Raw genomic sequence first — 27,087 nt, forward strand, 5'->3', positions numbered from 1 at the left:
TTATTAATACCTCCTATTAACACGATCCTACATAATTTACATTACGATTAATCGTGCGGAAAGCCGCGCAATAGCGTTACTGCTTTTACCCGTTGCCTAATTAATATTGCCTACTTCTACTGCTCGAGTAGAACTTCGCGGGGAAAAAAGATCGTCAAACGCTACTTACATATATTATTAAAGATTTCTCTACGTATGAAAACAATCATAAGCATCAAGGATATGTATTGTATAATGCAACATCGGCATTAGTTTAACATTGTATTTTGCAATTGCATCGAGAGAAAGTACAGCTTAAAATTATTTTCCTTCGCATCTCGACGAAATAATAAAGTCATCGCGCCGTGTAATTTATTATTCCTACAAGACAGATCTAGGTAGAAAAAAATGGGCCTCTCACGAGCGAATCAGAACTTCGTTGGCAGGTAATCTTAAAAATAAAATCTAGCTACTTTTTAACGAGTAGTCAGCGAGGGTAACACGCATGGGGCTTTATAATTGCATTCTCTCTGGTCGAACGCGAGCGTCCGGTTCTTGTTACGACATACGTTTTACCCGGTTATGTGACTGCACTGGAAATTTATGGCCACTAAAACGCCTCGCCGCTGGCGAACGCCTTTCGTTATTCCGCGAGTACCTTTAATTAAACGAGCGACGTCCACGCAGCCCTTCGCAACGCGTTATAAAGCCGCGCAATCGTACGGAGCTCTCGTTCATCCGTAAAATCATGAACTCGCCGGGACCGGCAAAATCGATGGCCTCTTTCGAGCAGGATTATTTCATAGTTGCAATGGAATGTATTTTGTACCGATCAATTTTCAGTCAGTTTCAATATGATTCTCTCTGGAACGACACGCTATATTTTTGCAATACACGAACTGGGTCTTTTAGATTCAGCCGAATAATTTTACACAAAACTCCGGAAAAATGCATATATTTTTCGAGGAATTTTTCCTAAATTGTCAGATATTACAGAATACAACCATCAAAAGCACAATTCAAGCTTGTTTAGTAAATGACAAGATGCAAAAATATTTAAAGAACTTTTCAAGGAAACTGACGACTGACAATTTTTGCCGAGTCTCACAGTCCTACGTGTGCAGTTTGAAAATTATGAAACCATTCGAGCGACTCGTAAAAATACTTTTACACCGAAATGATTAAAAAGTTTTTAAAAATTAAAAAATATGAATAAAATTGACAAGTAACTTTTAGTAGCGAAAAGAGTAATCATGATAAATAAAAGTAATGCAAGTAAAATACAATGCTGGTTTTATTGATGTAAATTTGAACGTTTTCACCTTACACTCATAGAGCATCAGGAGAGGTTAATTACGGTGACGTCGCATCGCGACCCTTCGCGCGAGAATATAGTGTTACGGAACGCCATTATTTATTACTGACGTCATTAACCCTTGCCGCTTAATATAATGTGATGAAGAGACTTATATTCGTACGTGTGCCAGCCGATAAGCGCATCGAAGGGAAAAAAGGGTATGTAAAATTTAAATGGAGAGCTTAATAAGGCTCGATATTACTGGAATTCACGCTTCTATTAATTCTGTGTTAAAATTCTACATATTATAAAAGTGCATTTTATTTCAATAATATAAAAAGTTAAACTATAATAAATAAGTGTACAGTTATATCAACAGCTTTAAGTTTATCAAAAGTTAATAAATCCTTTGAAAAATCCGCCGTAGATGTGAGGAAGTGAATGAATTATTAATCTCCACGTCTATAATTTAAACTTTGTCTTAAAATAGAATTTGAGCGAGACTTCCGCGTTAAAAATTAATACTTTTAATGGAGGAGCATGATGTGCAAATAAATTTTTATTCAATTCCAGAAGTTGGATAGTCGAGCAAACGGGGGGAAAAAAAACCTGCAAATGTTTCGCTTGAGTTTGTATATTCATCGAGCGCGGAGATCTAAAAACAATTGAAAAGGCGCTCAAAGGGTTAATTACGGAACGGCCCGACGGTATCGAGGGAAGCGAACGTCAAGACGACGGTCAATATCGGCGCGCTGAGAAAAGTAGCCCGAGAAACGCGGCGGTCCATCTTTTATTCATGTCACGTCGACCAGAGCCTCGCTCCGCGGCTCTCCCTGTCTTCCCGGGTCCAAACTGCATCCGGGGGCTGTTACGCGTCCGCGACGGGCGTGTCATTTTGCGCGATAACGCGCGCGTGTCGCGACACACGCGTGACACGTGAACGGTCGCTCTGCCCCGGCCGGCCACCCTCGATACACTTCGTCACGTATTCGACGGGAGTGCACTCTCCGCAGGACGTATACGTCCTTTACAAATACGGAAGTGTTGCTCGTAAATTCTCGTATCGACGACGAAGGGAAGGCCATATCCAAGATTTAATGAGTGAGTAAAATCACGTGAGAGTTTATTCGCGTTCGAGTCGACGACTTTTCGCGGCTAGGAAACGATCGTTTTATACTAACCGGACTTTATTGGCTCTTCGCGTGACTGCAAGGAGAAACATCGAACGAGTTTTATCATGATTTCATTGTTACATAATTTTATCATTATTCTATATATTAAAAACTTATTAAATTACTAATAATAAAATATTCCCGAAGCAATATGACGTCGCGGAAGAATGTTAGATCACGTTAATAAATTTCGGATTTAATTTCTCCTCGCTGAAGATATAAAAAATTATCCATTAACTTATTAAATTTTAATCTGACATCTTTCATTTAATATGAGATTGAAATTTCTGAAAAGCAATATTTTATTATTTGATTACATGATTACTGATGTCGCTTGTTATTTAAAAAATCATGCTCGTATTTACCAAGAAAAATCAACAAGAAACGATATCCAGTTCAGATTCTTCGTAGGACAGGCGTGATTCTGTAACAATTCCTAAAATACTTGTGCAAACAAGATTAGTCGCATGATAGTTGCAAATTTGGGCAGAACCGCGAATACGTGAGATCGAAATAAACGAAATGGATGGAAGAAGAGAAGATAACGAGCTATTCATCGGCCATTACGTCTGCAATCCGGATCCGAGATATATCGAGAATTAATTCTACAGCCTATTCGTCTCTCTACGCGTTTTGTTTGGATCACGAATTTATTGTCTTTTTTTTTCGTCGGCACGTGTAATGCATATGTTATGCGCAAAGTGTTTTCAGCGCATCGCTGATTTGCGTTACAAAGGCAAGTTTTTAATCACGCACACGCAGGTAAGCGACACGTGAAAAAAAACGCATGAATTTTATTCTACGGTGGCAAAATAACAATCCTTGAATTCAGGTACGGATATAATTTGTAACATAATAGTTTTTAACATCAAACGCGAAGTAAACAACGCATAACTTTTTTTAATATTAAAAATGGCATCCCGTGAGATAGCCTGCCCCGTTCATACGTGAGTATTTTGACACGTTCGTCTCTGAAAATAAATCTTGGTCGAGAATTGCCTGAAATTTACCTTCGAAATGAGGATCGTCAGACGAAAGGATTATAAATATTCCATATTCATTTCAACGTCACGATTATCCTTAATGGTCCTTTATTTTAACTCAATCCCGTAAATATTCAGCCGAGTTTCATTCACGTTGGAGCGCAAAGAGGTAATAATAACGTAATCGTCGGAAGTGCCACGTTCATATTTCACAAAGATTTTAAAAAGCCATCCAAAATAGTCGGCAATTGATGACGGAGAGCGCGGATGGGAGGGAAAAAGGGGCGGTAGAAAGTATGAAGGAGGGACAAGGATAAATCGTGATGATGTTCGAAACGACGCGTACCGAAAAGGTTTTTAATGGAAGATCGTAATGAAAAAGTCTCGGGCGCGAGTGAGGATTTCGCGAAACGTCTCCCGCAATCTCGCCTCCGCGCGCTCGGACTTTTTCCACGCCGACGACAATGGGCGCGCGAATATGTCACCGCCACTCGTTATCCGCGAATTATTTATTCTACGCCCGTCAATATTGAATTTGCCCCTATTATTGAAACATCCCGCTGGTAATTCGCTTCAACGCGCGCGCCGCTCGTAATCGCCGAATCCGCTTAATTTCATCAGAATCGGCGAATCGAGCGCAGCCGGAAACCGCGCATCTCCGCGAAAAATGGTATCGCTAATTCCTCTCGCGATTTATTAAGTGCACGTGTCCATTTGTAAACATGTAAAATTCTCTCGCTCACAATTCTAACGTCATTTTACGAAAGTTGGAATACGAAGATTTCGAAGAAATAATATCAAGAATAATACCAGGCAAGAAATCATCTAAGCGGAACAAAAGCAGGGGCTCGATCATGTATCTTTTCCTCTAGCGCGTGAACTCGTGAAAAGTTTCATTGACAAACTCAATATTCGCCAATAAAATTGTGCACTCTTCACGAATTCGCGCCGGTGGAAAAGATTGGCGATCAAGCCCCAGAAATAAAAGGGAAACACATTAATATACTAAACAGACTTTATCACAATATTATATAATTATTCCATTGCATCAGCAAGTGGATAACAGCAACATTTAATATTTGCAAATAGTAATATTTCAGTAATGTATGACAACGATTTATTTATATTAATCTATATAAATGCAATTTGCAATTCTCCATTTTATTATCGCTCTACATGACAAATAATATCTATTGATTCACTCGTCCGTAATATATTACTTTATACCCATTGAGCTTAACAAATTAACATGTCCCTATTATTTGCCATTCTTTTATTTAGAAGAAAGCAAGAAGCGTTTCCGCGTTAATATCATAATGCAACAGCCGCGGGGCCGATTAGCGTCAGTAATATGTCCCGAGCTCGGGCGCTGTCATCTAATAAACAGCGCGGCATACATAATAATCTAATGCGCGATGTTCGCCAAATATCTTGAAAGTTGCAACACCCAATTCCCCGTCCTTCGATATCAGCCGAAACTTCGGCCATTACTTCCGAGATTTGTGCCACGAAATACAAACATTAGATGTAAGGTCGCCCATCGTCGTGCAACGTGGGTCGCGTGACAATGGATATGCATCTTCCGCACTGATATAAGATGTGAAAAAGTTGAAGAGGTGAAGAGATTGCGCCGCGAGAAGCGGGGCTGGCGTTAGAAATTGGACGTTTCGGTACTCCGGGCTCGCGATCTACCCAAAAAAAGATTTCATTTCCCTTGGCGAGAAAAAGAAAACACGTTGTCGAATGTGGTTTTGAAAATAATTCGCAGCTGACTTCCTCGTAGCGACAACGGGCGCGAGATAACCGTGAACGCAAAGATAGCGCGCGCACTCGAAAGCGTTCTCTTATCATAAAGTACAATACATAATGCGGGATCTTATTGTACGGTACGAAAAGCACCTAACGATTCAGGTATTGAACAAAATATAATATCTGCAGTAAATATATATATTCGCGAGGGAAGGACTTCTCACTGACGCACAAGAATATCTTGAAATTCCGCGGAAGATCTATTTCTATCTTGGTGACATTTTCCATAAATAACCGTCGATGTCTATCTTTGAAGTCAACAGAGCGAGACTCACGCAATATATTTCTAGCAAAGTATCGCGCCGGATATTTCAGAAGATCTGTCAAGCAGATACTTCTTGTCCCTATTGCTTGCGAGAACGTCGCGGGGTTGAAAATTTAATCGAGTGCCGGCAAAGTAATACGTACGGATCTGGGTCGTTTCGCCAAAGGCGGTTGCGCGCTTTGCTGGCGTGCAAATAAATAATGCAAAAAGGTTGCGGGCGTCTCTGGATTATTTTATTTATTTTGAATTTAATTCGCAGCTCGCCATTTTTCCCCCCTTTCGGTAACTAAACCACGGAATTACGTCAAGTTCGGTGGGAACGCGAGGTGTTTTATAAATATGATAATCGACCGAGTCCGTAAAATCTGGGATGGTTTGTAAAATTGCGCGTGACATAGCGCGTTAGATTAACTAACGCATGTACGCATAGAGAAAAGAACATTACCATAGCAAATTTCCATTATATCCTGCACGCTACGATGTACATTCATCTCGATCTACGTCACCTTTTAATCTTACTCGCGTTATCTTCCGTGCACTTGAGATGATTTATTCCAAAACGCTTAACAAGGAACAGCGAATTTGACAAATAAAACTCATATTTCAGGTAACGTGGATCAGACGAAAAGACAGACAACTGCTCACATTGGGTAGAGACACACATTCCATAGATACACGTTTCGTTGTCGCAAACGGTCCTGGCTGGAATCTACTGATTAAGAATGTCAAGCAAGAAGACGCGGGTCTTTACGAGTGTCAGGTAATAAGTGATGTTCACAAGAAAATGCGCTATTCCCAAATAAATAGGGCAATGAATTAAATTGCAATCGTACTGTGACATGCATTGTCTTTGTGAAATATTACTCGTTAAAAAAATTAGGCATACAAATATACATTGAAATGTAGTTTTCTTAATTCAACTATAAACTTAAATATAACTTTTATATAGTCCATAAAATTTTGGCAATTTTGAAGACATTTGAAAATTGTGAGAATTGATATATCTTCACCCAAACATTCTATAATGACACTTTAATAGATTTCATTTATCATTTATCAATTTTCTGTGCATAAAATTAGTTTGCAATTTACTCAAAACTTGTAATTTGCCGAGAATTAATTCATTAATTTAAATTAAAGCAATTATTCCACTTGAAGATTATTCTAAGTTTCGAAACTTTAAAAAGAAATATCTCTCCTTAAGTAATATTTAATATCAAAATATAATCATCGTAGTATAAATTTACACTGTGATATTGTACTGATGACGAAAGTTATAGTTTGATATACAAAACAATTGTCTCCCCCCCCCCCCCTACAAAGACATCCAATTTCAAAAAGCAACGTGAGTTATTTCGACAAGTATTGCTATCGGCTGATTCTTAACAAACGCAATTTTTCTCCTCTCTCCGTAAAACGGAGTTTTTCAACCATAAAAAATAACAAGCGGGAGAATTGCCGAGTTCACGTTGCACCGATCTTTACTGCTGGCCGCATGCATCAAACGGCTGGTGTTTACCGGCTCAATCAGTAGTGGAAACCGATCGTGGCCAGACAGTGGTAATACATTTAATGTGTCGAACCTATCAAATATATAATAACAGTTTCCTCGATAGGGAGCTGTTATTTGTAGGGAACCTGTTGAGCGTCTCTCTTAATGTGACATATTAGCTTAATTATACTACAATTAAGTTAATATGTAATACGATATGTAACATCGCTAGAATTCTATTGTGGTTTTTACTTTTGCGTGCTGTTTTATTCTTTCTCGGACCTTCTATCGCATGATAGCGGATATCATGACAAATACATATGTATAACATATATGTACTTAAAGGACAGTATATTTTATAAATCATAGTTCTCGTTTCGCGATGCTCTGGCAAAACAGATCCAGACGGCACCGATGCAGCAGCGATTCGTGCGACTGAACATCACGGAGGCGTACTCGGTGATACCGGGTGGACCGGATCTTCACGTGAAGCAGGGAACCAGCCTGCGTTTGGAGTGCCAGCTGATGGCGGCTGCAGAACCACCCAGCTACGTGTTCTGGTATCGCGAGGCGCGCATGATAAACTACGACAACGAGCCCGGCGTTAGGTTCGAGCTTAGGGAAAACGGCTCCGTGCTCGTCGTAGAAAAGGTAAAGCTCTCACATGGCGCGAATTACACGTGTTCGCCGAACAACGCCAGGCCGGCCCACATCATGATACACGTCATCGAAGGTGAGCAATTGTCCGACTCATTGATCTTCCGATTCCTCAATATTTAAGTAATTTCCTCTAATACACAGATCAACTAGAACTAGACAATAAATGTGGTAATAATACATAACACCGTTAATCATCATTACAATTGAATATTTGGCACTTAATCACAATGAAGTGAATAAATATAGAAGAAAGTCCCCCCTCTTATGAGATAGGATTCTAATGTGAGATAGCAGAGTTTCTGCTAAATTAATAGGCGTCATCTGTTGGTTCCATCATGAATTTATTGCCCTTGGAGTGAAATCTGTTTAGTGAAAAATTGATTGTTAAGCCAACGGCACACGATACTACATTTCCTACTGGATTGCTTACGAGAGCCAATCAGGATTTAGCTTTAAGTCACCTGATCTAAAACTCTGAATCCTTATTGGATCTCGTAAGCAATCCAGTAAGAAAAATAGTATCGTGTGCCGTTGGCTTTAGATCGTGTAATCGTTGAGAAAAAAGATTTGTAATTGAATTTGGACGTTGAAAACTAGCTCGTATTAGAATCCTATCTCATAACAGAGGACTTTCATCTACTGTTTTCTCAAGTATAACTATAATGATTAGATGTAGATTGAAATACAATAATAGAAACGTGAAGGTAACGCGTGAAATATTTATGCTTATTGATTTTATGTCGGCCGTTCATCGCGGTATTGAAGAATGCATCATTTTTATACCCCGTCGATTTTATTGCATTCTCTTTCCATTTCAACTTTTGAAAAAAAATCTTCCTCGCCGATCATCAGAGCCGCTGAGAACTAAACATCCTTTCTCCACGGACCATTAAGACATTTACTTACGCTTTCACGTATATACGCGTGAAATCTGGATTCGGGTAAAAACAGACGTTGCCAAAGTACAGGGCGCACTTTATAGGGCGTAAAATCCGCGAACAATCCTCAATCTCGGAGGATCGTGGATAGGACCGCTCATTTTTTTAGTCTTAGCAGGGAAGGTTAATCAGTATTCTACTTCGGTTACTCAATTCCGGGGGCAATGGACGATTAAATTTAAAGCTTTTCATATATTAGCAAGGAAATATACACTTGCAATATAAATGCGTACACACGTTAATAACTAGTGAACGAACAAATAAAGATTCTTCTAGTCATCGAGAATTTTTTTCATTGTACGAACGAGCTATTTCTTTAATTAATTTAAATGCCGCATTATTATTGCAAATTAATGCCTTACTTTATTAATATTTTGCTTGCTTTTTGCCTAACGTACTGTAATTCAAGAAACAATAATTTGCCAATGCTTATACGACGTATCTTCAGTAGAGTGCAATCGGTAGAAAATAAGCTGCGAAAATGTAGCTAGATACTTTTCTCTTCGCGCCCAGTTGCTTTTCTCTCGCTCGCGTTGGATCCTATCAAAGAATCTCAACTATTTTCGCAGAGGAGGAGAAACCGGCGGCCATGCACGGAGGCGATCGGCGAAATTCCACGGCGGCTACGTCAAGCAGCACCATACTGATCCTCGTGGCTCTCCTGATTATTGCAGATGTAAGACAGTGCTTCCAGGTTCTCGTCTGCCACGCCACGTGACTATCGCAAATGTGATTGGCAAATATCGAGACTTTTTGGCAAAGTTCGTTGAGAGAAGTTCAAATATTTCGCACTTTTTTTCGGCGGTTTACAACGCCTTGTCGAATTCACGTACATTGTGATCCTTAGCTCATTTCACGTCTCGCTCTGGCGATGCGGGGCGAAACCCAAAGGTTCGCGGAGGAAAATGTGACAGATTCCGCGTGGGATCAAAGAAAAACCTATTTGCGAGTAAACTTAAAGCGAGAGGATTCAACTGCAGACAGTTTTCCGAGAACCTGTATCCCCAGTGGCGAAATCTAAGGAGGACTGCGAAGTTTCACGTAATCATGTAACTTTCGTTTAAAGAAACGTCTTATTCAAGTGACACTGCTTGATAGAAACTCCGCTTGAACTCGTAACGAGTGAATAATATTCGTGGAATGAGATTTGGTCGTCTTTCGACGTGGGCGAATTTGTTCGCGAACTTCAAGAACCAACTTGCTGCCTTGTTGTCGTTGGTCATCATAAACTCTCGTGCATTAAAACAAAAGTTTTTTTCCGCGAAAACTTATCGGCTCTGATTATGTTATAATATCTTCAAAGACGAGATTTTATTGACCGCTTATGAGCTAGGAATATTACTTATTTTCTTTTTCTCTCAGTACAAAATTGTCAATCTTTTCTGCGTTTCCAGATATTCGGAAATGTATGTCGATAAGAAATTTTAATATAAGGGAATAGGACAAGACGTTAATCTTTTTTTATAATATTATCGGTAAAAATAACAGAGAACAATCGTGACCTAGCAATATATATATATATTAAACGAATTCTTGAACTCTGGCGAAATTAAAAATCTTTTTCGACATCTTTACATTTCGTAGAGCATTACAATCCCAGATGTATTACATCTTCGCGATGAAATCTCGTCGTGAGGCAGACAACATTTCATCATGGGAATCAGGTATTATTTGCCCCTTATAGTTTGGCAAGTTTCTAGCAAGCAGTTTAATGCAAATGGGATATTGAGTTCTGTAAACAAAAGTTGCGCTTAGAACCGTCGGTTCAACGTTAGCTTTCAATGTTGATGATAATAAACTCTCGCAATTTGGCATTGTAAATATTATAGTAAGATAATGAAATTATCTCATATACGGATGCGTGCATTTGAATTTCAAGTAAAGATTTTTAAAAAGACTTGTCAGTGCGAATCATAGAATCAGATTCACACTCAAAATCGTATCCATAAATAAACTGCCAATTCGCAACTCGATTTAATCAGGAATAAAAGAAATATGTTTACCCGCACGACTCACGCGCATACTTCCAAAGTTGATTCTTTACAATACTTGTATTTGCTGTATATTAGAAAGCATGTATCAGCGTTGAAGTCATTTTATTTCATATGTGTGCAATATACAATATTGTCGTTATGCAAATTGAATAAATATATTAACATTCCCTAATCAGTAAGTTCAAGAAAATGTATTGCCAATAAAAGTTAAAAATAAATTTTTAAATATGTTATTTTACATTATAAAAATATGAGATAAAATGTTCTACTTTTACAGAATTTATTAGATGAAGTATTTAAATCATACATGATGTTAAGTAAGTATAATTAAATTATATTATTAAAACAAAGGAATTACATATGGAATTGAAATGTACAGTCTAATGAAATGGCTCGTAATAAATTGTTAAAACTTACAACAGTATTACTACTTTTAACATTAACGATGCCATTTGAGCGAATATCAAAATGCACACAGACCAAAATATTGGAAGTATGAAGAATACAATTATTAAGAATAACAAAAAGACGAATATCAAATGGCGAGTAGGAAAACATTATTTCACAAAATAATAAATTCAAACCCAGTGTTTAAAAACAGTATTTCAATAACTCGATAAAGGTTTGTTGTTTTAATCTTTCAAAAATTATTTTTTACAAAGATTATCATTAAAATTTTGTTTATTTTTTACGCAATTTTATTAAAATCAAATCAATATTTGTTAAACAGGATTAACAATAATAATTAGAAAACATCTTATAATTAGAGAAGGATGTGTTGTTAGTATTTTGAAGAGGTAAGTAAAAATAATTAACAAACATACTAAGTAGATATAATTAGTTGTTTTATAAATATATAATTTGTCGATAGAATTACGTTTTGTCTCTAGTGTTTAAACTTCATTAAACACGCGAAACAACAGAATAGCAAGTTACGAAAGAATAGCAATCGCTCAAAACAATCCAACACTCAGATAAAGTAATCCAACTTAAAACGCTTCGAAAACTTCCGTGTAATTTATCGATAAATTCCGACAAGCGTCTACAAGTGAAAGTAAGTTGAAAACCCATGATTGAAAAGAAAACTTCGAGTGTTTCGCTCGTTTGTCAAATCGTAGCTACTCGTATAAATTCGAACATAACAATAAAATGTCTTAGGCAAGGGAAAGATGTTGTGTTAAGGAACAATTATTATTCGTCATTCGCGTATTAGACGAGACGAAACAGTTGCAAATTTGCAGAAAAATGACAAATTTTTAAGAGTTATTTATCATTAATTGATAAAAATGTAGAAGTCTCTATTTAACCGTAGTTAGTTTTACTCGATTAGCTATTAAATATGTTACAATTCATCTCACCGTAATGTATTTCAAATGGATCGGAATTTCATGTTTAGAACGACCGATAAATTTTAATTACACGCCAACTTATAATTATAACGTGCAATTGCATCGCTGAGGACTCGTTAGATCCAGATTCACCCGGTATTCGATTCGTGCGCCGGGGGTTTCCGGTTAATTTCGCAAATTAAGGATACATCACGCGTCGATGAAGCGTTGGCGCAATTACGGTCACACGATAATTACAGTTACATTTTCGGTTTCAAGCTGCTTCCGCGGTTTCATTAACGCGAGAGGCGCTAAGTGTGTCACCAACTGTGTTTTAATATCGTGATATAATGTCGCCTTGTATCACGGAGTCTGCTTGGCGGTGGCTGCAAGACGGGCCGTCGCGTGTCATAGCGATACAAACCGAGACGTTTCGCTCTCGCCAAGCGGGGAATGTAATAACCCTCTTCGCCTCGAGTGCCTTCGACATATAACGAAGATATTCGCAGGATTGAACGCGCTCTATCGTGACACAAAGCGTTTGATAATTATCGATCAACGTTGTGGGATGTGATTTACGTACAACGCCAATATCTCCGGGTATCTAGTATCTAATACATATATCTGATGGGAATAGAATAGAAAGCGGATTGAGATCGCTCGGTGATTCAACAGACGCATAAAGGAATTCGATCCAATCAATTCCTTTCATCCATTCCTGGCAAATAATTATACTGATAACTTCCTAGCAAATAATTGACTAATTACTCTCTAAAAGTCAATCAGTGGATTATCACTGATAACGGTGACTATTCACTGATTCACAGTTACAAGCATAGCACTAAATAATTCAGTGCTATACTTATAACTGTTTTCAGTGATAACGCACTGATGGACTTTTAGAGCTGGTGTTAACGATTTCTGGCAAATAAATGCAACCGAAAAAATTCTATTAAATTCATTTGCTTTAAACTCTTCCGCTTGTATTTAACACGAGTCCTCGTGAAAGGTGAGTTTGATTGCTTTCGCGATACGACAAGGAGTCATTGCTGCGGAAAATATTAATCGTCGACTTACTCATCCGATAAGTTTCGGTCGCGATTCGCTCGGGTCGTCGAGAATTTTCGGGAAAATTTAATTCTTGTTTGAACGATTTATCCTCCAGAGAGAGAACAGTTCGCGAACAGTTTGTCTTTCGGGTCCCGTTGATAGCGATTTTCCCCTCGCACGGCGTGCGATTAGTTTCTTATTTAAGTTAACGACTTTAATTGTCGTTTGATCGCAAGAGTAAAACTACTAGAAAGTTTGCAATTGTGATCTGTTTTTGTCTCTCTCTTTCTCTCTCTCTCGCTCTTTTTTCTCTACTTCCGTAATCGATACAAATATGCACTTAAAAAAATGTCTGCATACATCTAAAAATTTATTGAGATACGTGACGCTGAAATATGCAGTTTCCCAAGAACTTTTATTCTATTTTGTGGTAAAGTTTGTTGAACCTAATATTTTACGAAGGTACGATAATTGCAGTAGATAATATAACATATTTTTTGAATATCTAAAAAATATATGAAAACTGTAAAATAATATTATATATACTGCTTTTTTGTGCAAAAAATATTATTTCCTTTAACAATGCAAAATTCACGCGATTATCACAGTTTTGTATCGAGTGGCATAATATAAAGCTATTTCTCTATCTCTTGATAGAAGATAATCTTTAAAATAATATCAATTATACATAAACTTTTCAGCGGCTCTTAAGATACTTTCATTAACTAGACGGGACACTTTTTGTCGCGTGAAACAAGATATCTCGAAATTTTGCAACTACAACGTCTACCTTGCCTTTTCATATTATTTAATTCCATCTACTACGTAAAGGAGTCCATTAAAAAGAACCGTCTCGTCGTAATTGATACCATTAGCCGAACGATGGACAATCCGATGGATCTGGACAGCTCGGTACAATGCGCGCCATCATTGTTCAATGGTAACAGAAGCTCGATTAATTAAATGAATGATCGTGTCACTCACTTTTTTCCCAGAGTCACCTTCAGTGCTCCGGAATCAGGATGTTATCTGTCATGGCAAATCCACCTAATGGGAAACTCCTTTTATATACCGTTGGGAGAAGCGGGACATGTACTAAACTAAGATCGTAATCCAAATACGCTTATCTTAACAAAACGTCGAGAGAGAGACAGGGGGGGAGGGAGACGCGGAAAGAAAGAAAGACGAAACTGCGCATCTCATAAAGATGAAAAATTCCTCGCATTTTTAATTTATGCAAATATTACGGAACGGAGCGGAACGATCTCATTCATTTTCTTAGCGTATTCCTACTCGCATACAAAGATGAAAGATGGAATATTTAAAACGGTGCATTCAGATTTCCATATTACTATTATTTATCGTATATTCCTCCCCTATATTTCTAACATTTTCAATAAAAAATATAATGAAATTCGCCGTCGTGGCATACATATTGTTTGCATTCGCGCTTATTACGTCTCGAGTTTCCGTAGGGCGCTCGCGTGACTTGGGTATCAAGATTTATGATTAAGATATTAATTGAAAATGCCTTTGAAAGTTGGAGCCATTGCTTTTTCCAGCTCCGAAGACACTTATTGTTATATCCCGGGTATATTTGAATTAGTTTCTCGAAAATTAAGCGGCGCCACGACTTTTGTCTACGGTACAGAGCCATTTCCAGCGAGAGGGACCTACTCGTATTTCACCGTATTAAAAATAATTTCAAAAAAAGGCTTCTTTTAATTTTCAATCGAGTCCGAGTTTTCGCGTGGAGGCGCAGGGCGCGCCGAAATACGGCGCGTTTTTCCCGAAACGGCAAAAAGCCCTGCAAACGAGGCGAGATATCACCGACGAGAGCGGATATAAAAAAAAAATCGGCTTGACTTTTCGAGCGGAAAGCCGAAAGTACTATTCACCAGACTCTATTAGCGCGTACAGGTTTAATTGAAACGAGCACGCGGGTTTAACGCGACGGTACCCGCGTGTGCGCGCGCGCGCGGGCGCGCGCGCTTGACTTAATTGAAAAGCTACGCGACCCGAGAAGTACTTCCGAGAGTAATAAACGAACGGGCGGGCAGAATGTTCGAGTCCTCGCCCTCGATATGAATACACTTATGGTGGAGACCGGTTCGCTGTGTGTTCGCCCATAAAACAAGCTATCGCCGGCGAGATTAATCCCGCTGTTAAAGCTCGCTCATTTCAATATGTCCCTTTCGAGCGAAGCTCGTGGCGCGGAACGCAAGAGAGCTTGTAAAAGAAAAGTTTAGTTTACGATTCGGCGACGAAGATCTTTTTATCCTTCCATCTTATTACAGGCGAGGATTATGTAGCCAGCGTGGATAAAGTGGCGCAGAGACGTAAGAAAATGGAAGTCGAAAAGAAGAAATAAATCGAGCTGATAAATGGACCTCGCGTAGGGATACTTAAGTTTATTAACACTCATTCGTTTGGTCCTGAGCGTCGCAGGGCGCTTGATACAATAGTCGCATTAATCACACGTGCGATACTTGTACGTTTCTATTAATTCTCGCATCCCGATTTCTTTCCCGTGCTCTGCGCGCTGTCGCGAACAATCGCAATTCCATGCGGAACAAATGTTGCAAATCGAATAGAAACCTTGGAATGTTAATGAAAATTCGATCAACCGAAAAAAATAATTCTAGCAAATCGACCGACCGTGTAATAGAAAGGGAAAATACGATTAAACTGTATTCTTTCAATTACATCTAATTCCACATCTCACGTGGAATACCAAGAGCCCATTAATTAATTAAAACATGTAAATCACGTCCTATATAATTCCCTTTGGAATTAAATATCCGCTTAGGATTGAGTAGATTGAATACTCGCAAAATAATGCAAATCAGCTCGAGAAGTCACAACAGCTATCGAGCGGAGGACACGAGCTGCGGTGCCGCTGGCGGAAGCGGACGTCTGCGCGCGCGGAAGAGTAGTAATGGGCGGACGTGGCGGCGAGAGGATGGCGGAGAGGGAGAGAACGAATGGCGCAGGAAGAGGAAGCTTGTTAACGCTCGAACCGAAAACCGCAGCCGGCGTAGCCTGGTCGCCGATATTAACGAGCGTTTCAGCTAATTATCGCGAAATTAGAGAGTAAAATGCGGTGGCGGCGCCGAGAGCAGAGTCCCCCGAAACGCCTCAATCGATAGTCGCCAATCTCGGAAATGGATTTCATCCCGTTGTTCGAGATGGTTATATCTCCGTGATATGAATTCCGACACTCGTGCCACGCTCGCTCCATCGCTGTCTCTCTTTCCACGTGCCCTCTGCCCCCCCCCTCTCTCTCTCTCTCTCTCTCTCTCTCTCTCTCTGCATGTGATCTTTCTATTCCTTTCTATCTGTTCGAAACCGAGGAGCGCATCTCATCTCTTTGAATATTTGCCGTTCAGCTGAGAGAAAGAGATTATTAGTTTTATGCATTATATAATACATTACATAGACAATATTTAACTTTAATAGAAAGATTTAACTTAATTACATAGATAATATTTAACTCGTTTTAAGTGCACGTCTCACTTCTCCTCTCCCCAGTGTTCTTGGTGGTTTAATCAAGCCTCTTTCCTAGAGCATCCTAATAAGAAAGAACTCCTCTCGGTCCTGACGAGATGACTGCTGACTTTGAATTAGTTGGGCATTCCTTAACTATCATCTTCTCAATTTTCAATATTGTAGCTCTACTTTAGCGAAACAATCTAGCTGACCCTTTTTACAAACATCTCACCTATATCAAAATATAACTAGAATCTACTTAAATTCAATTTTCTTCGCGGTGAAAATTACACCTTAGTAAACATTTTATAGAATTAAAATAAAAATGTTTTAATTTAAAATGATCTATTCTTCGATATTTAATAAATACTTAAAGCAATGCGTGTTTTAATTTGTTTATAATTTTTTTAATTTAAGTTAATCAGCTATTAGGAGCCACCTAATGAATACTTTTCTTGAGGAAAGTAATATTTTTTTGGATTAAGATATTTTTTTATCAGTGTACTTTGAAAGAAAATATACTTTTAACGTGCGACGACTTGTTTTAACTACCAAGTTTTAACGGTGTTAATCTTGTCCGTCTCAAATTTTATTTGTATCACCTCATCGTCCTATAAAATATTAAGAAAAAAATGTACATTACAATGTGTTTAGGAACATAGCAAGACAAAAAGGATACGCTGTAATTCCGAGTGCGTTTGCAAAATTTATCAAGTTCAGCGGGAGGGTAAAACGACGACGGGTTGTCTTATTTTCGAATGCTAGCATGAACTCTGCCTCTGCATACCCTCGCGCCCAGTTCCTTATCCTTAAATCTCGCGCATCCCAACCCGGATTTTTCGCCGGAAATCAGGCTTTTACCGTGATCAGAATTTGCGAAAGACTTATCTCGGAGATTTACGGCCGTGCCAATCTCTCCGGCGACATAACGAGCATAAAACACGACCGTGCTCATTAGTTTTGATGCGCCGCTGCCGGTACCTGCCAGCCCGCGTCGTCCTTCGTCCTTCGTCCTTCGTTTCCCCCGACGTCCCGTCCCCCGCCCCTGTTCCTCCTCGTTCTGCTCTGTCTCCATCAGCGACGACACGCCAAAGTGCTTTATTTCCCGTGGGCCGTCCAGGGCGAATGGAAGCTCCAGCCGAGCCTGACAGGAAAGGCAACACAACACACCGCTATTGTTCTACGGTATACGTGTGCGGGCGCAAAGTGACAGAGCACGTGCGCGATTCAAGATATCGATTCCGAGTTTCGAGTCAGCGGAGCGCCAGGGGAAACAATCAATTACGCGATTATCGATCCCGATTGAATTATTCGGGAAATCGCGGAAAAACACGGATTTTCTTTGATGTTTTACTCGTCGCGGACGAGTAACGGCAAGGAGATGATTTTCTCTTCATATACGTGTGTACTGAAAAAAGGGATGTGGAACAACTCGAGTCGATTTGATTGTAAATTTAATATTCGATTGCAAATTTAATATTGAGTCGGCGCTGAATAAAGATTTGCTAAAATGAAAATTGCGTTTATTTTAATTATTATTACAAGTCACGTGCATAAAATTGTGTAAACGATATTTCCATTTATCAAAAAAAGAAACGCCGAATATATTATTAGTAATCTAATATTATAATCAATTAACGCATTCAATTGTCAATTAAAACGCGCGAAGAAGAGCAATTCGGATTATTTTTATACACGACCTGTTTAATTATTGTTGAAAGACTCGGATATCGCGGCGGTGGCGCAGCGATGCGCCGCGAAATTCCCGTCAGGTCACGTTTTCCGTGAAATACGGAATTTCACGCTCGCTTGGAAAAGCGGATGGAAATAAAACGCGCAATCGATGAGGAAAGGAACCAATGACCCTATAACGTGCCGCTCATAGTCAACCGTATCCGAAAAATACCGTGCCACTCGTATTAAAACCCTGCGGTGGCGTACACGACAAAAACCCGGAAATGCACCCGCAACGAACACAGTGGCGCAAGCAAAATAACCTGGAACATTTCCTAATGACGAACGAAGTTGAGCCGTGGTTACACAAGTTCGAAAGTCGCGACTGCTTATTTTAGCGTCGCTCTGACCATAATGAAGAATATAAAGTGAAACGTGGTGCATAATGATCATTTCTTAGGCAAATTGTTCAATGGATGCTGCATTCAACCGCAATAATTTGCGGTTTGGGGCAAATTTCGGATTGGTCAAAGAATCGCCATTAATTGGACAAGTGCGCATCCACGGAAATGTTTCACCTTACGTTCTTACATTATAAGCTCTCAAGAGTCTGGTCAGTGTACGTCAACTTCTATTTCTGGCAACTTCCGGAAGAAAGAAAGAGAAAGCGAGAAAGAAACAGAAAGAGGAGGAAGATGAAAGAAAGAAATAGCGAATGTATCTTTCTGTCTCGCAGAATTTTGCCGACTGACCAGATTATGGGGATTCTATACATATCGTGTAAATCGACGCGACAAACGATGGCCCGCGGTCAGGCGATCTCGGCTATCCGATTTTTGTTTCGATGATTATCGTCCTTTGCGCGCTCTCCACCTCTGATCTTACTTTGTGCAGTTGGAGAAAGCGAAAGAGATATAGGATCACATTCCGTTTGTAATGCAATGGCGGGTCATTACATTAGTCAACACGAGTCGATTGATAAACCATCGGATTATAGACACGCGAACATATGTTACGTTGCTGCGTAATTTGATGGATAGATCCGTGGTGAATACTGATCGATATGGATGTTTCGTTTAATGGGATACGTTTGTGTTAAGGCTTTTAGCTTGTTTCGCCTACATTAACCGGCTGATTCGCTTTGTATCCCGACTGATTTCGCGTGTAACGTAATGCTCGAAATGTTCACTTTGATATTTAATAGGTATATTTTGTGATTTTTCACCTCTGTAACTCATATCATTCTTTATTTCGTATTCAAGACCGATTCTTAGCGCAAAAATACAGGTAATTCTGACACAAAAACCATTATTAAATATTAATTCTAACTGAATTCTCAACGAAAAACTAACGATGACCAATTACTCGCGCCTTCTTGTCCCCCCTTCAATTTGCTTTTTAAAGATTATTCCAAACTTGACTATTGCGCATTGCTTAGAAGCAGGGTTGGGAAAATTACTTTATAAAAGTCTCTAGTCACAGTTACAGGTTTTTTCACTAAAAATGTAATTAGTCACAGTTACAAGTTACCAATTCTAAAAAGTAACGCGTCACAGTTACAGTTACTCAAAAAGTAACGAATCGTTACTTTGCAGTTACTTTCCTGCAATAAAAATAAAAATATCAAATCTGCATTTGAATTGTAAAGCATCGATAAAGGCGTCCATGCACAAATGCAAGGCCTGATACAATCTGTAAAGGTTTAAAATATATATAAAGCAATTATTAATGTAACTATTAAATTAGTTACCACGCTGAAAAAGAATCTAGTTGCATTAATTAGAAATCTGGTAGATTCAACTAGTTAGAAAATGAACAGAATTCCTTTAGGATTTACTAGATGTGTAGTGAAAACCATCCAACTTCTGGCTATGAAATATCGAGCCCTATAGTGATATCAAGAAATTCTGTTAGGTTTAACTTAAAATACGTTCTATCATACATATCTTGTTGATACAATCAAAGTATTTTTCTCGATGTAGTTATCGAAAAAATGTAACTAAGTTAAGTTACAGTTGCAGACGGAGAGAAAGTAAAGTAACCAAAAAAAGTAACTGTAACTGTAACTTCGTTACAAGCAACGAGTTACTTCCCAACCCCGCTTAGAAGCCATAATCGATGGTTTATTCAAACATGGTTTCGCCGAGATATCTAACCGTGCGCCAGCCATCTGATCATCCATCTATTCATAGCCGTGAACAGCCGCGGATCAATCACGGTAATCTATAAACACTGTGTAATCCATTTAAGATCCCTAAAACGTTCCGCCGAACGTCCGACGATCGAAGGATAAACTTAGACGATATCCGACGGTCGGAAACGGAAATGGGTACGGGTACGTACGTATCCACGCTCACAAAATGAACGCAGAAGGCGGATGAGAGAAGAAGAGACCGGAGGAGAGAGTGGCAAGGACACGAGGGTACGGGGAGTCATGAATATCGGTTTCCAATATAACGCTCAGGATATATATATTCGCGCGCGTTAATTCTACGTATACTTCAATACTCTCTGTCCTCTCTCTTTCTTCCTCCCTCCCTCTCTGCCACACCGGCAAGATTGGAAATTCCATGGCGTCCGTGTATATTAGGCATGTCCGTATATGCTTTAGCATTCACCGGACGCATCCACTCCAGATATATTTTCAGAATCATCGATCGGCAAGCGTGGTGACTATTCGTGGCGAGGAAACGGATAATCAAATAACTGAGAGCCTGCTTTTAAATGTATCATATTCTAAAATGTGTGGCGAGTGTGGCGCAGAGAAATGCGCGCTGCTTACAATTAGTAAACAAATGAACGAAAAAATCCGAGTTCACATCCGCGGACACCGTTGATTTTTTTCGGAATCTCTCGAAGGAAAGTGGCAACCAACGACAGTATCTTGCCGTACGCACCCCTTTAAGGGTATAGCCCTCCAGATGGGAGGTTCTCTTCGGCAAGGCCGCCTGCCGAAGATGAAATAAAACCAAATGCTCAAAGTGCCAGAACGAGAACTGGATAAAACAGGCTTTAATACACGAGAAAGAAGAAGAGAGATATGCTAAGATACGAAGTACGGCACATGACATGACCAAGTGAAGGAGCGAGATACTGTCCGGCGTATAATCGAAATACATCGTGATATTACAGCGGCACTCCACTCAAATCCGTGGGATCGAGATAATAGGATAGCATGTAAACCAGGTATTTGGATTATCGCATCTGCCGTTCCGTCCTTGTTCTTAGTCGCCGGTTCTGGATTTCGCTCCCTGAAAAGCAACGACGCTCTGTTGACGATCTGTTATCCGTTGTATTTTACTAATAAGATCTCTCCCGCGATTACACGTGCTGTTGATGTATCAATCTAATGTTGATAAAATGTAAGATTGCACTATTGCAATTCTACACAGATATCGGTCTGTCAACAGCATCTTCAGACAAGATCGAGCAACATTAAATTTAAAGTATGTGGACTTACTGTGCCAATAAAAAGCTGTATTTTAAAACCAATTAAATTAATCGACTAAACAAATTAATCGGCACACAGTACTGAGTTGGAAAAATATAGAAAATTCATACATAGAAATATTGTTATTAGACTACCAAGATCCAGTCCAACCGAAAAATGGCATCTTCTCCAATTAGTTGTATCACATAAACTATTACAGGATATACATATACATATGTGACGATGCACCTTTGGACCGCGTAAAATTAAGACGCTTTGAATCAACAGCACTGATCGGCTAATCGATATTATTTCAGTGACGTCTCTTCAGATAAGATTAAAACATCAAGTTGGAGCATCAACAGCAGAGTAGCAGACGCAGTCAAGGGAAGTCGTTGGCAAAACACGGCGGACGAAAAATCATCGATAAAATGTTGTTTGCTTTGGCGTTTGCTCCTCGTCTGTCTGTTTTACATTTTACACAGAAAAAACTGAATGGGAAAAAATAGAGATATTTTACGTAATCTCTCTCTCTCTCTCTCTCTCTCTCTCTCTCTCTCTCTCTCTCTCTCTCTCTTGCCGATTTTATTTAGCTATTTAAAATGATATCGTACAACCTCCATTTTACTAACAATTAATAATTCACTGTCGTGTTCCCCTTTCTCGCGTTAAGATATAATCCTCTCGATTGTAGTTTTCAGCTACCCCCGTGTCGCAATCGTGTCTAATTGCGTCGCGCGCGTCCGGTTTATTCGACGAGGGAGATGTTTCTCTTGTTACCGTGTAACAAGTCAGGGCGGACGAAGTAATTAGTTAAAGATGGTAATTCGATGGAGAATATTCAGTTCGCTGGATTGTTTGGACAATTATCGGCTGATTGTAATGAATTGCGTCTGAGGCCACGGTATACAGGCGAGCTCCATGTACGACGAGCGGCAAAGCGGAGTTGAAATATCAGTCACATTAACCCAATTTCCCAATTAACCCAATAGCGCTAAGCAAACGGTAATCAGCGATGTCAGTATCCGTTGTGAATTTTCATGATATCAATATGAATTCCGAAATCGAGTTACAGACGTAGCAATACGATCGTAATACGACACACGGAAATTACTGTTGTGATCAAATAAAATCTTTCGATACAATGATTATCATCGCCAGCCAGTATTTTGTTAGTCTATAAACACCAATAATACACAATTAAAAATGACAATTTCCCGATTTTTTCGCGTCGGTGAAGTTGGCATATCATTTCCCAGCAGATCAAAAATAAAAGGGAGTTCTTATCGCATGCAGTCGAGTTCTATAGTTCCTGATGCTTTTTAGTAATAGTTCTGGCGATTTTATAAAAAAAACAGTCGATTGAAAAAAATGATTTGCTTATTTATCGTAAGACGCTGAAAAATACTTTATTATAGTGTTTTGGCTCTCGAGATAAGCTACAAAATTAGGTAATAAAAAGTTGAGGATGCCGTTTAAAAAATTCCAGTTGACCATCAAATGAACTTTACATTTGACCTCAAGGTCAAGTTCAAAGTCACCATCAGATGCCTTCTTTTGAGTCCTACAACTTTCATTCGAAACAGTTTTTTCTAAAATGCTTAATTTTCGAAATTTTCAGGGGTCCCGGTACTTTTGGCGGACCCTGTATAAAGTAATTATTAGTGCAACCGCTCTAATTCACCCTGTATATAAAGAAAAGCAAAAGTGTTAGTCAAATGTTTAAAGAATCCATGGATGCCACCAACCTTTTGTATTCCCATGTATAAAAATCTTATATCAGGATTGTTTTATTATACATTATATTCTGCTTTTAAAATACATCAGATTCCCTTCTCCCTCTGTTTCTAAATCTCAAGACATTTTTCTTTTGTATTGAAAAATATTCACAGTCATCAAAATATTAAGTATGAGTGATAACACGCAGTAATATACTTCAATGTGTAATTCTATACGATTATATATGACCGATGTCTTTTCTCTCCGTTATTCACGAATTCAATAAACTCCGTCGTGCATGATTGATTGCCCGTTCCCTGACTAAACGATATTTAAGCTAATACCCTGCTTAGAACGCGAATAATTCCGACCGGGGGTCGCGCTCTCTCATAGTTGCAACTAATTTCCCACGAGATTGTATACCGGTAACGGATTAGAGCTCGGCAAACTCCAATAAGATGACACTGATCGGACACACGGTCGCATCGCCATAATTTTCGCGTTAATGATGACTACATTAACGGATTACGCGCCTGTACAGTGGGACTCAACCGGCCGAGCTATGTAACTCCGCGTGTACGTGCATGTTTACGTGCGATCAATTCTACCGCGATGTGGCACATTCCTGACACATATCGTACACACGTATACATATTGCAGGTAACACTAAATATATAGTCCACTTGAAACGCGAAGAAGAAAGTGAAATCTCCCGAGACCGGCACGAAACACTTCCACCTATTTCCTGTCTCCCGCTGTTCACACTACATTTTTTAAAATTATTATTTTATTTCACGCATTGTTTCATGCACAGTTTGTCATATTCAATTTGAATATAAGCATAGAGTACTACACTTCTTAAAATTGTTTTGTTTTATTTACAATTCCTTTCACGCCACGCAGTGATAAGATTATTTAATGAAAAATAATATAAGATTGATGAAATAAAATGAATAGTTTTTATTCTACACTATAAATTAAAATATTCTCTGTTTTTAATAAGCATTCGTGTAAATATATTAGTTTTTAAATACACATAAATAATAATTAATAATCTGCGTAAAATAAAATAACATCTCCCGCAAATAAAAATATTCGCTCTTTTTACAGAACTTTAAATGAAATTGTACAGAAATTTTGATCCTCTATTCTCTCTAATCCAATATTTGCGCACTATACAATTATCTATGTTACTACACGAGCACGTAATATAATAAATAAAAGAAAGACACAAAGTGTTCTTCAGATACAATAGTAAAAAAGTTTCAATTATTTGATCCTGTACGCAAAATTAATTTAATCAAACTAAGTCAATATTCATAAATTTCATGAATTTTTCATACTGCTACTTTTTCTACTCGTTTGAATAGGTAATCATATTAATGTCCAAATGAAATTTTATTGAGAAAAAGCCACCGATATTCGATTTTTTCCCCACCGTGGGAAGATGGGAAAAACTTCAGTTCGGTAAACTTTCGCTCTTGTATATCTGCGTTCTAGAAATTTCAAGAGTGGCTTGTCTCAAATCAATTCACGATTTCCAGACGTTAACTTTTAGCGAAGCAGGGAGGTATCTGCAGGATAAAGCTGAGCGATAAGATGGTTGAGGGAAGTAAGGAGGTCGAGAGAACGGAATGCGCCGGAGAAGAGCGATACACACACAGCGCGGCTCTCTCCTCTCAAATCAAAGTTAAGATATGCAAAAGGGAAGTTTTTGAAGATGTGCATACGGAAGCAGTCGATAAATAACGCGGTAAAGGGGAGCGGGGGCGAATCTGCCAACAAGCGAGCACTCGCTAAAAGTCCAAACGATGGGAAAACTTTCGACACCCTGAGCGATGAACGTTTTTTTTTCCTTGTATTGCACTACGACGTAAAGGAACGTCCGTGCAATTGACAGAAATATGAAAGAAACATTAAACGAGATGCGAAAATCTTGATCTCTTGGAAATTTAATCATATGACATTTTTAATTTATCTTAATGTGCTTTCTTTCTTTGTAATTAAATCTGAAATGTGCAAAAATTTCTAATTTTTTTACGAACTGTCTCCCAGTATTCTTGTTCAGGCAATCCTCTTAAAATCATTTCTAATTCTAATTTAAAATTCGATAAAAAATAAAAGTTTTATGATGTCTCTTTATGCAACATTTAAGAAGAGATTGAAGAGATTAGTGATGTATAATGTAACGCTATGTACAATATCTTCCGCACAAAAATGAACTCTTTTTCGAGAAGATATAAACGTGTAATAATTTCTCCTCACAAACTCTATTTTAAAAGAAGCGGAGTATGTTTTAATCTCTTCTCTTAAAGTTCCGTAGACAATCTCGCAAATTGCATAGCTGATTATCTTGCAGCGTCGCAGCTCAAAAATTTTCCTTGCCAGTGATTGTGAAAGAAGATATATCGAATCGATTTTCCAATAAAAAGAAGTTTCGTGAGAAGTCTAGTTTACATTATAGTGAAAAGGAAACGAATAATAGTTACACCTCGACATTTTTTAATTTTTTAAATATAATTTTAATTTCAATTACGCTTTGACACTTTTTAACCTCAAAATGTAACTTTAATTATAGTACATTTCCATGTGTTAAATATAATTACGTGCGCGATAATATTTCTCTTGAATGAAGAAAAATTGTGAATCGTATAAACATGAGAGATATCTCGAATATATATTTGTGCAGCATTATTGCTACACCACATCGTACTTAAAAAATTAACCGGTTAATTTAAAAATCAAGTTTTTTTTAGAGATATGAATTTTAATACTGAGCAGACACAAAATTATAAATTTTTGTGAAAGTAAAATTGCACTGTAGTTTCAAGATGACGCAAAACAGTTAAAATATTTATAGACCTGTGTGTGACAACAAATACATTTTTTAAATCTACCTGCAAACTAAAACAAATTTATCTTTCTGCATACTTTTCACATAGAGGTGTCTCGATACTGAAATATCGATTGTAAAAGTTACATAGCTCTCTTTTAATACGTGCATGTGTGTGTGAATCATTTATTTATATAATATGGATAGCGAAACGTGATGATAAATGATAGCTGCCAGAAAGAGAAGTTTGACACCTCCTAAAAGTTTGAAACTTTGCGCACATGCCATTATCTCTCGTTAGATAATGATGGTTGGTGAAACATATATGCACTTTTTTCTGGAGATAAAAGCGATTATCCAAATTTTTCCTATTTCTATCTATTTACGAAATATTGATGTAGCAAATAATTGAAACTATCGTAGTATCTCTAGACAAGAGAGGGGCAAATCGAATGAAGACATGTTACCTTAATTCACTACATCTTTTGGCAACATTATTTTGATATATCGAAGCCGAGGGGTAAACCGCTGAGGGCATTGTGGTGTGCAGGTTTCGGGCATTACTAGGCATTACTAGGCGTTTTTGTGGTGGAGCATTATAAAAGATCTAAAAAGATAAAACAAGATGAAATAAGATAATAGATACGGTAATGCTCACTGGGCATTAGTAAGCATTGGTGTACATGATTTTGGTCAGCGGTTTACCCCTCAATCAAAGCGTTTCAAACATAATTATGATACATGTATTACTGTTGATCAGTGCACTGTAAAGCTCGATATAAAATATATGATACTCCCTTATGCCCTACACCTAAGATCCTACTTGTGGTTTATCTGTAATTTTTGCCTATCTACACTACTCCCTCAGATGAACCACAAGTAGAATCATCCTTAGGTGTAAAAGGAACATCGGATGAGCCACAAGCAGGCTTAAGCCTATCACACAATAGGAAAGCACAGGCAATAGGAATAGGG

The 27,087-nt window shown here is 38.4% G+C and overlaps 1 protein-coding gene across 4 annotated transcripts in view; it reads left to right on the plus strand.

Annotated features, from left to right (window-relative positions):
* The window catches only part of LOC105565514 (tyrosine-protein kinase-like otk), a 108,732-nt gene extending 97,695 nt beyond the window's left edge, over positions 1–11,037 (plus strand). For 3 of the 4 annotated variants that reach the window (XM_012018778.1, XM_012018777.1, XM_012018779.1), the window contains 3 exons: positions 6,113–6,265; positions 7,397–7,730; positions 9,165–11,036. In XM_012018778.1, the coding sequence (XP_011874168.1) occupies positions 6,113–6,265; positions 7,397–7,730; positions 9,165–9,313 (636 nt within the window). In that variant the 3' untranslated portion in view covers positions 9,314–11,036. Of the gene's footprint in view, positions 1–6,112; positions 6,266–7,396; positions 7,731–9,164 lie in introns of all 4 variants that reach the window. The other variant, XM_012018780.1, reaches the window with a different exon arrangement.
* Positions 11,038–27,087: the final 16,050 nt, after the last annotated feature.

Source organism: Vollenhovia emeryi, unplaced genomic scaffold (genome assembly GCF_000949405.1).
Source record: "Vollenhovia emeryi isolate VEMERY1.0 unplaced genomic scaffold, V.emery_V1.0 DF939151.1, whole genome shotgun sequence".
Taxonomy (NCBI): Eukaryota; Metazoa; Arthropoda; class Insecta; order Hymenoptera; family Formicidae; genus Vollenhovia; species Vollenhovia emeryi.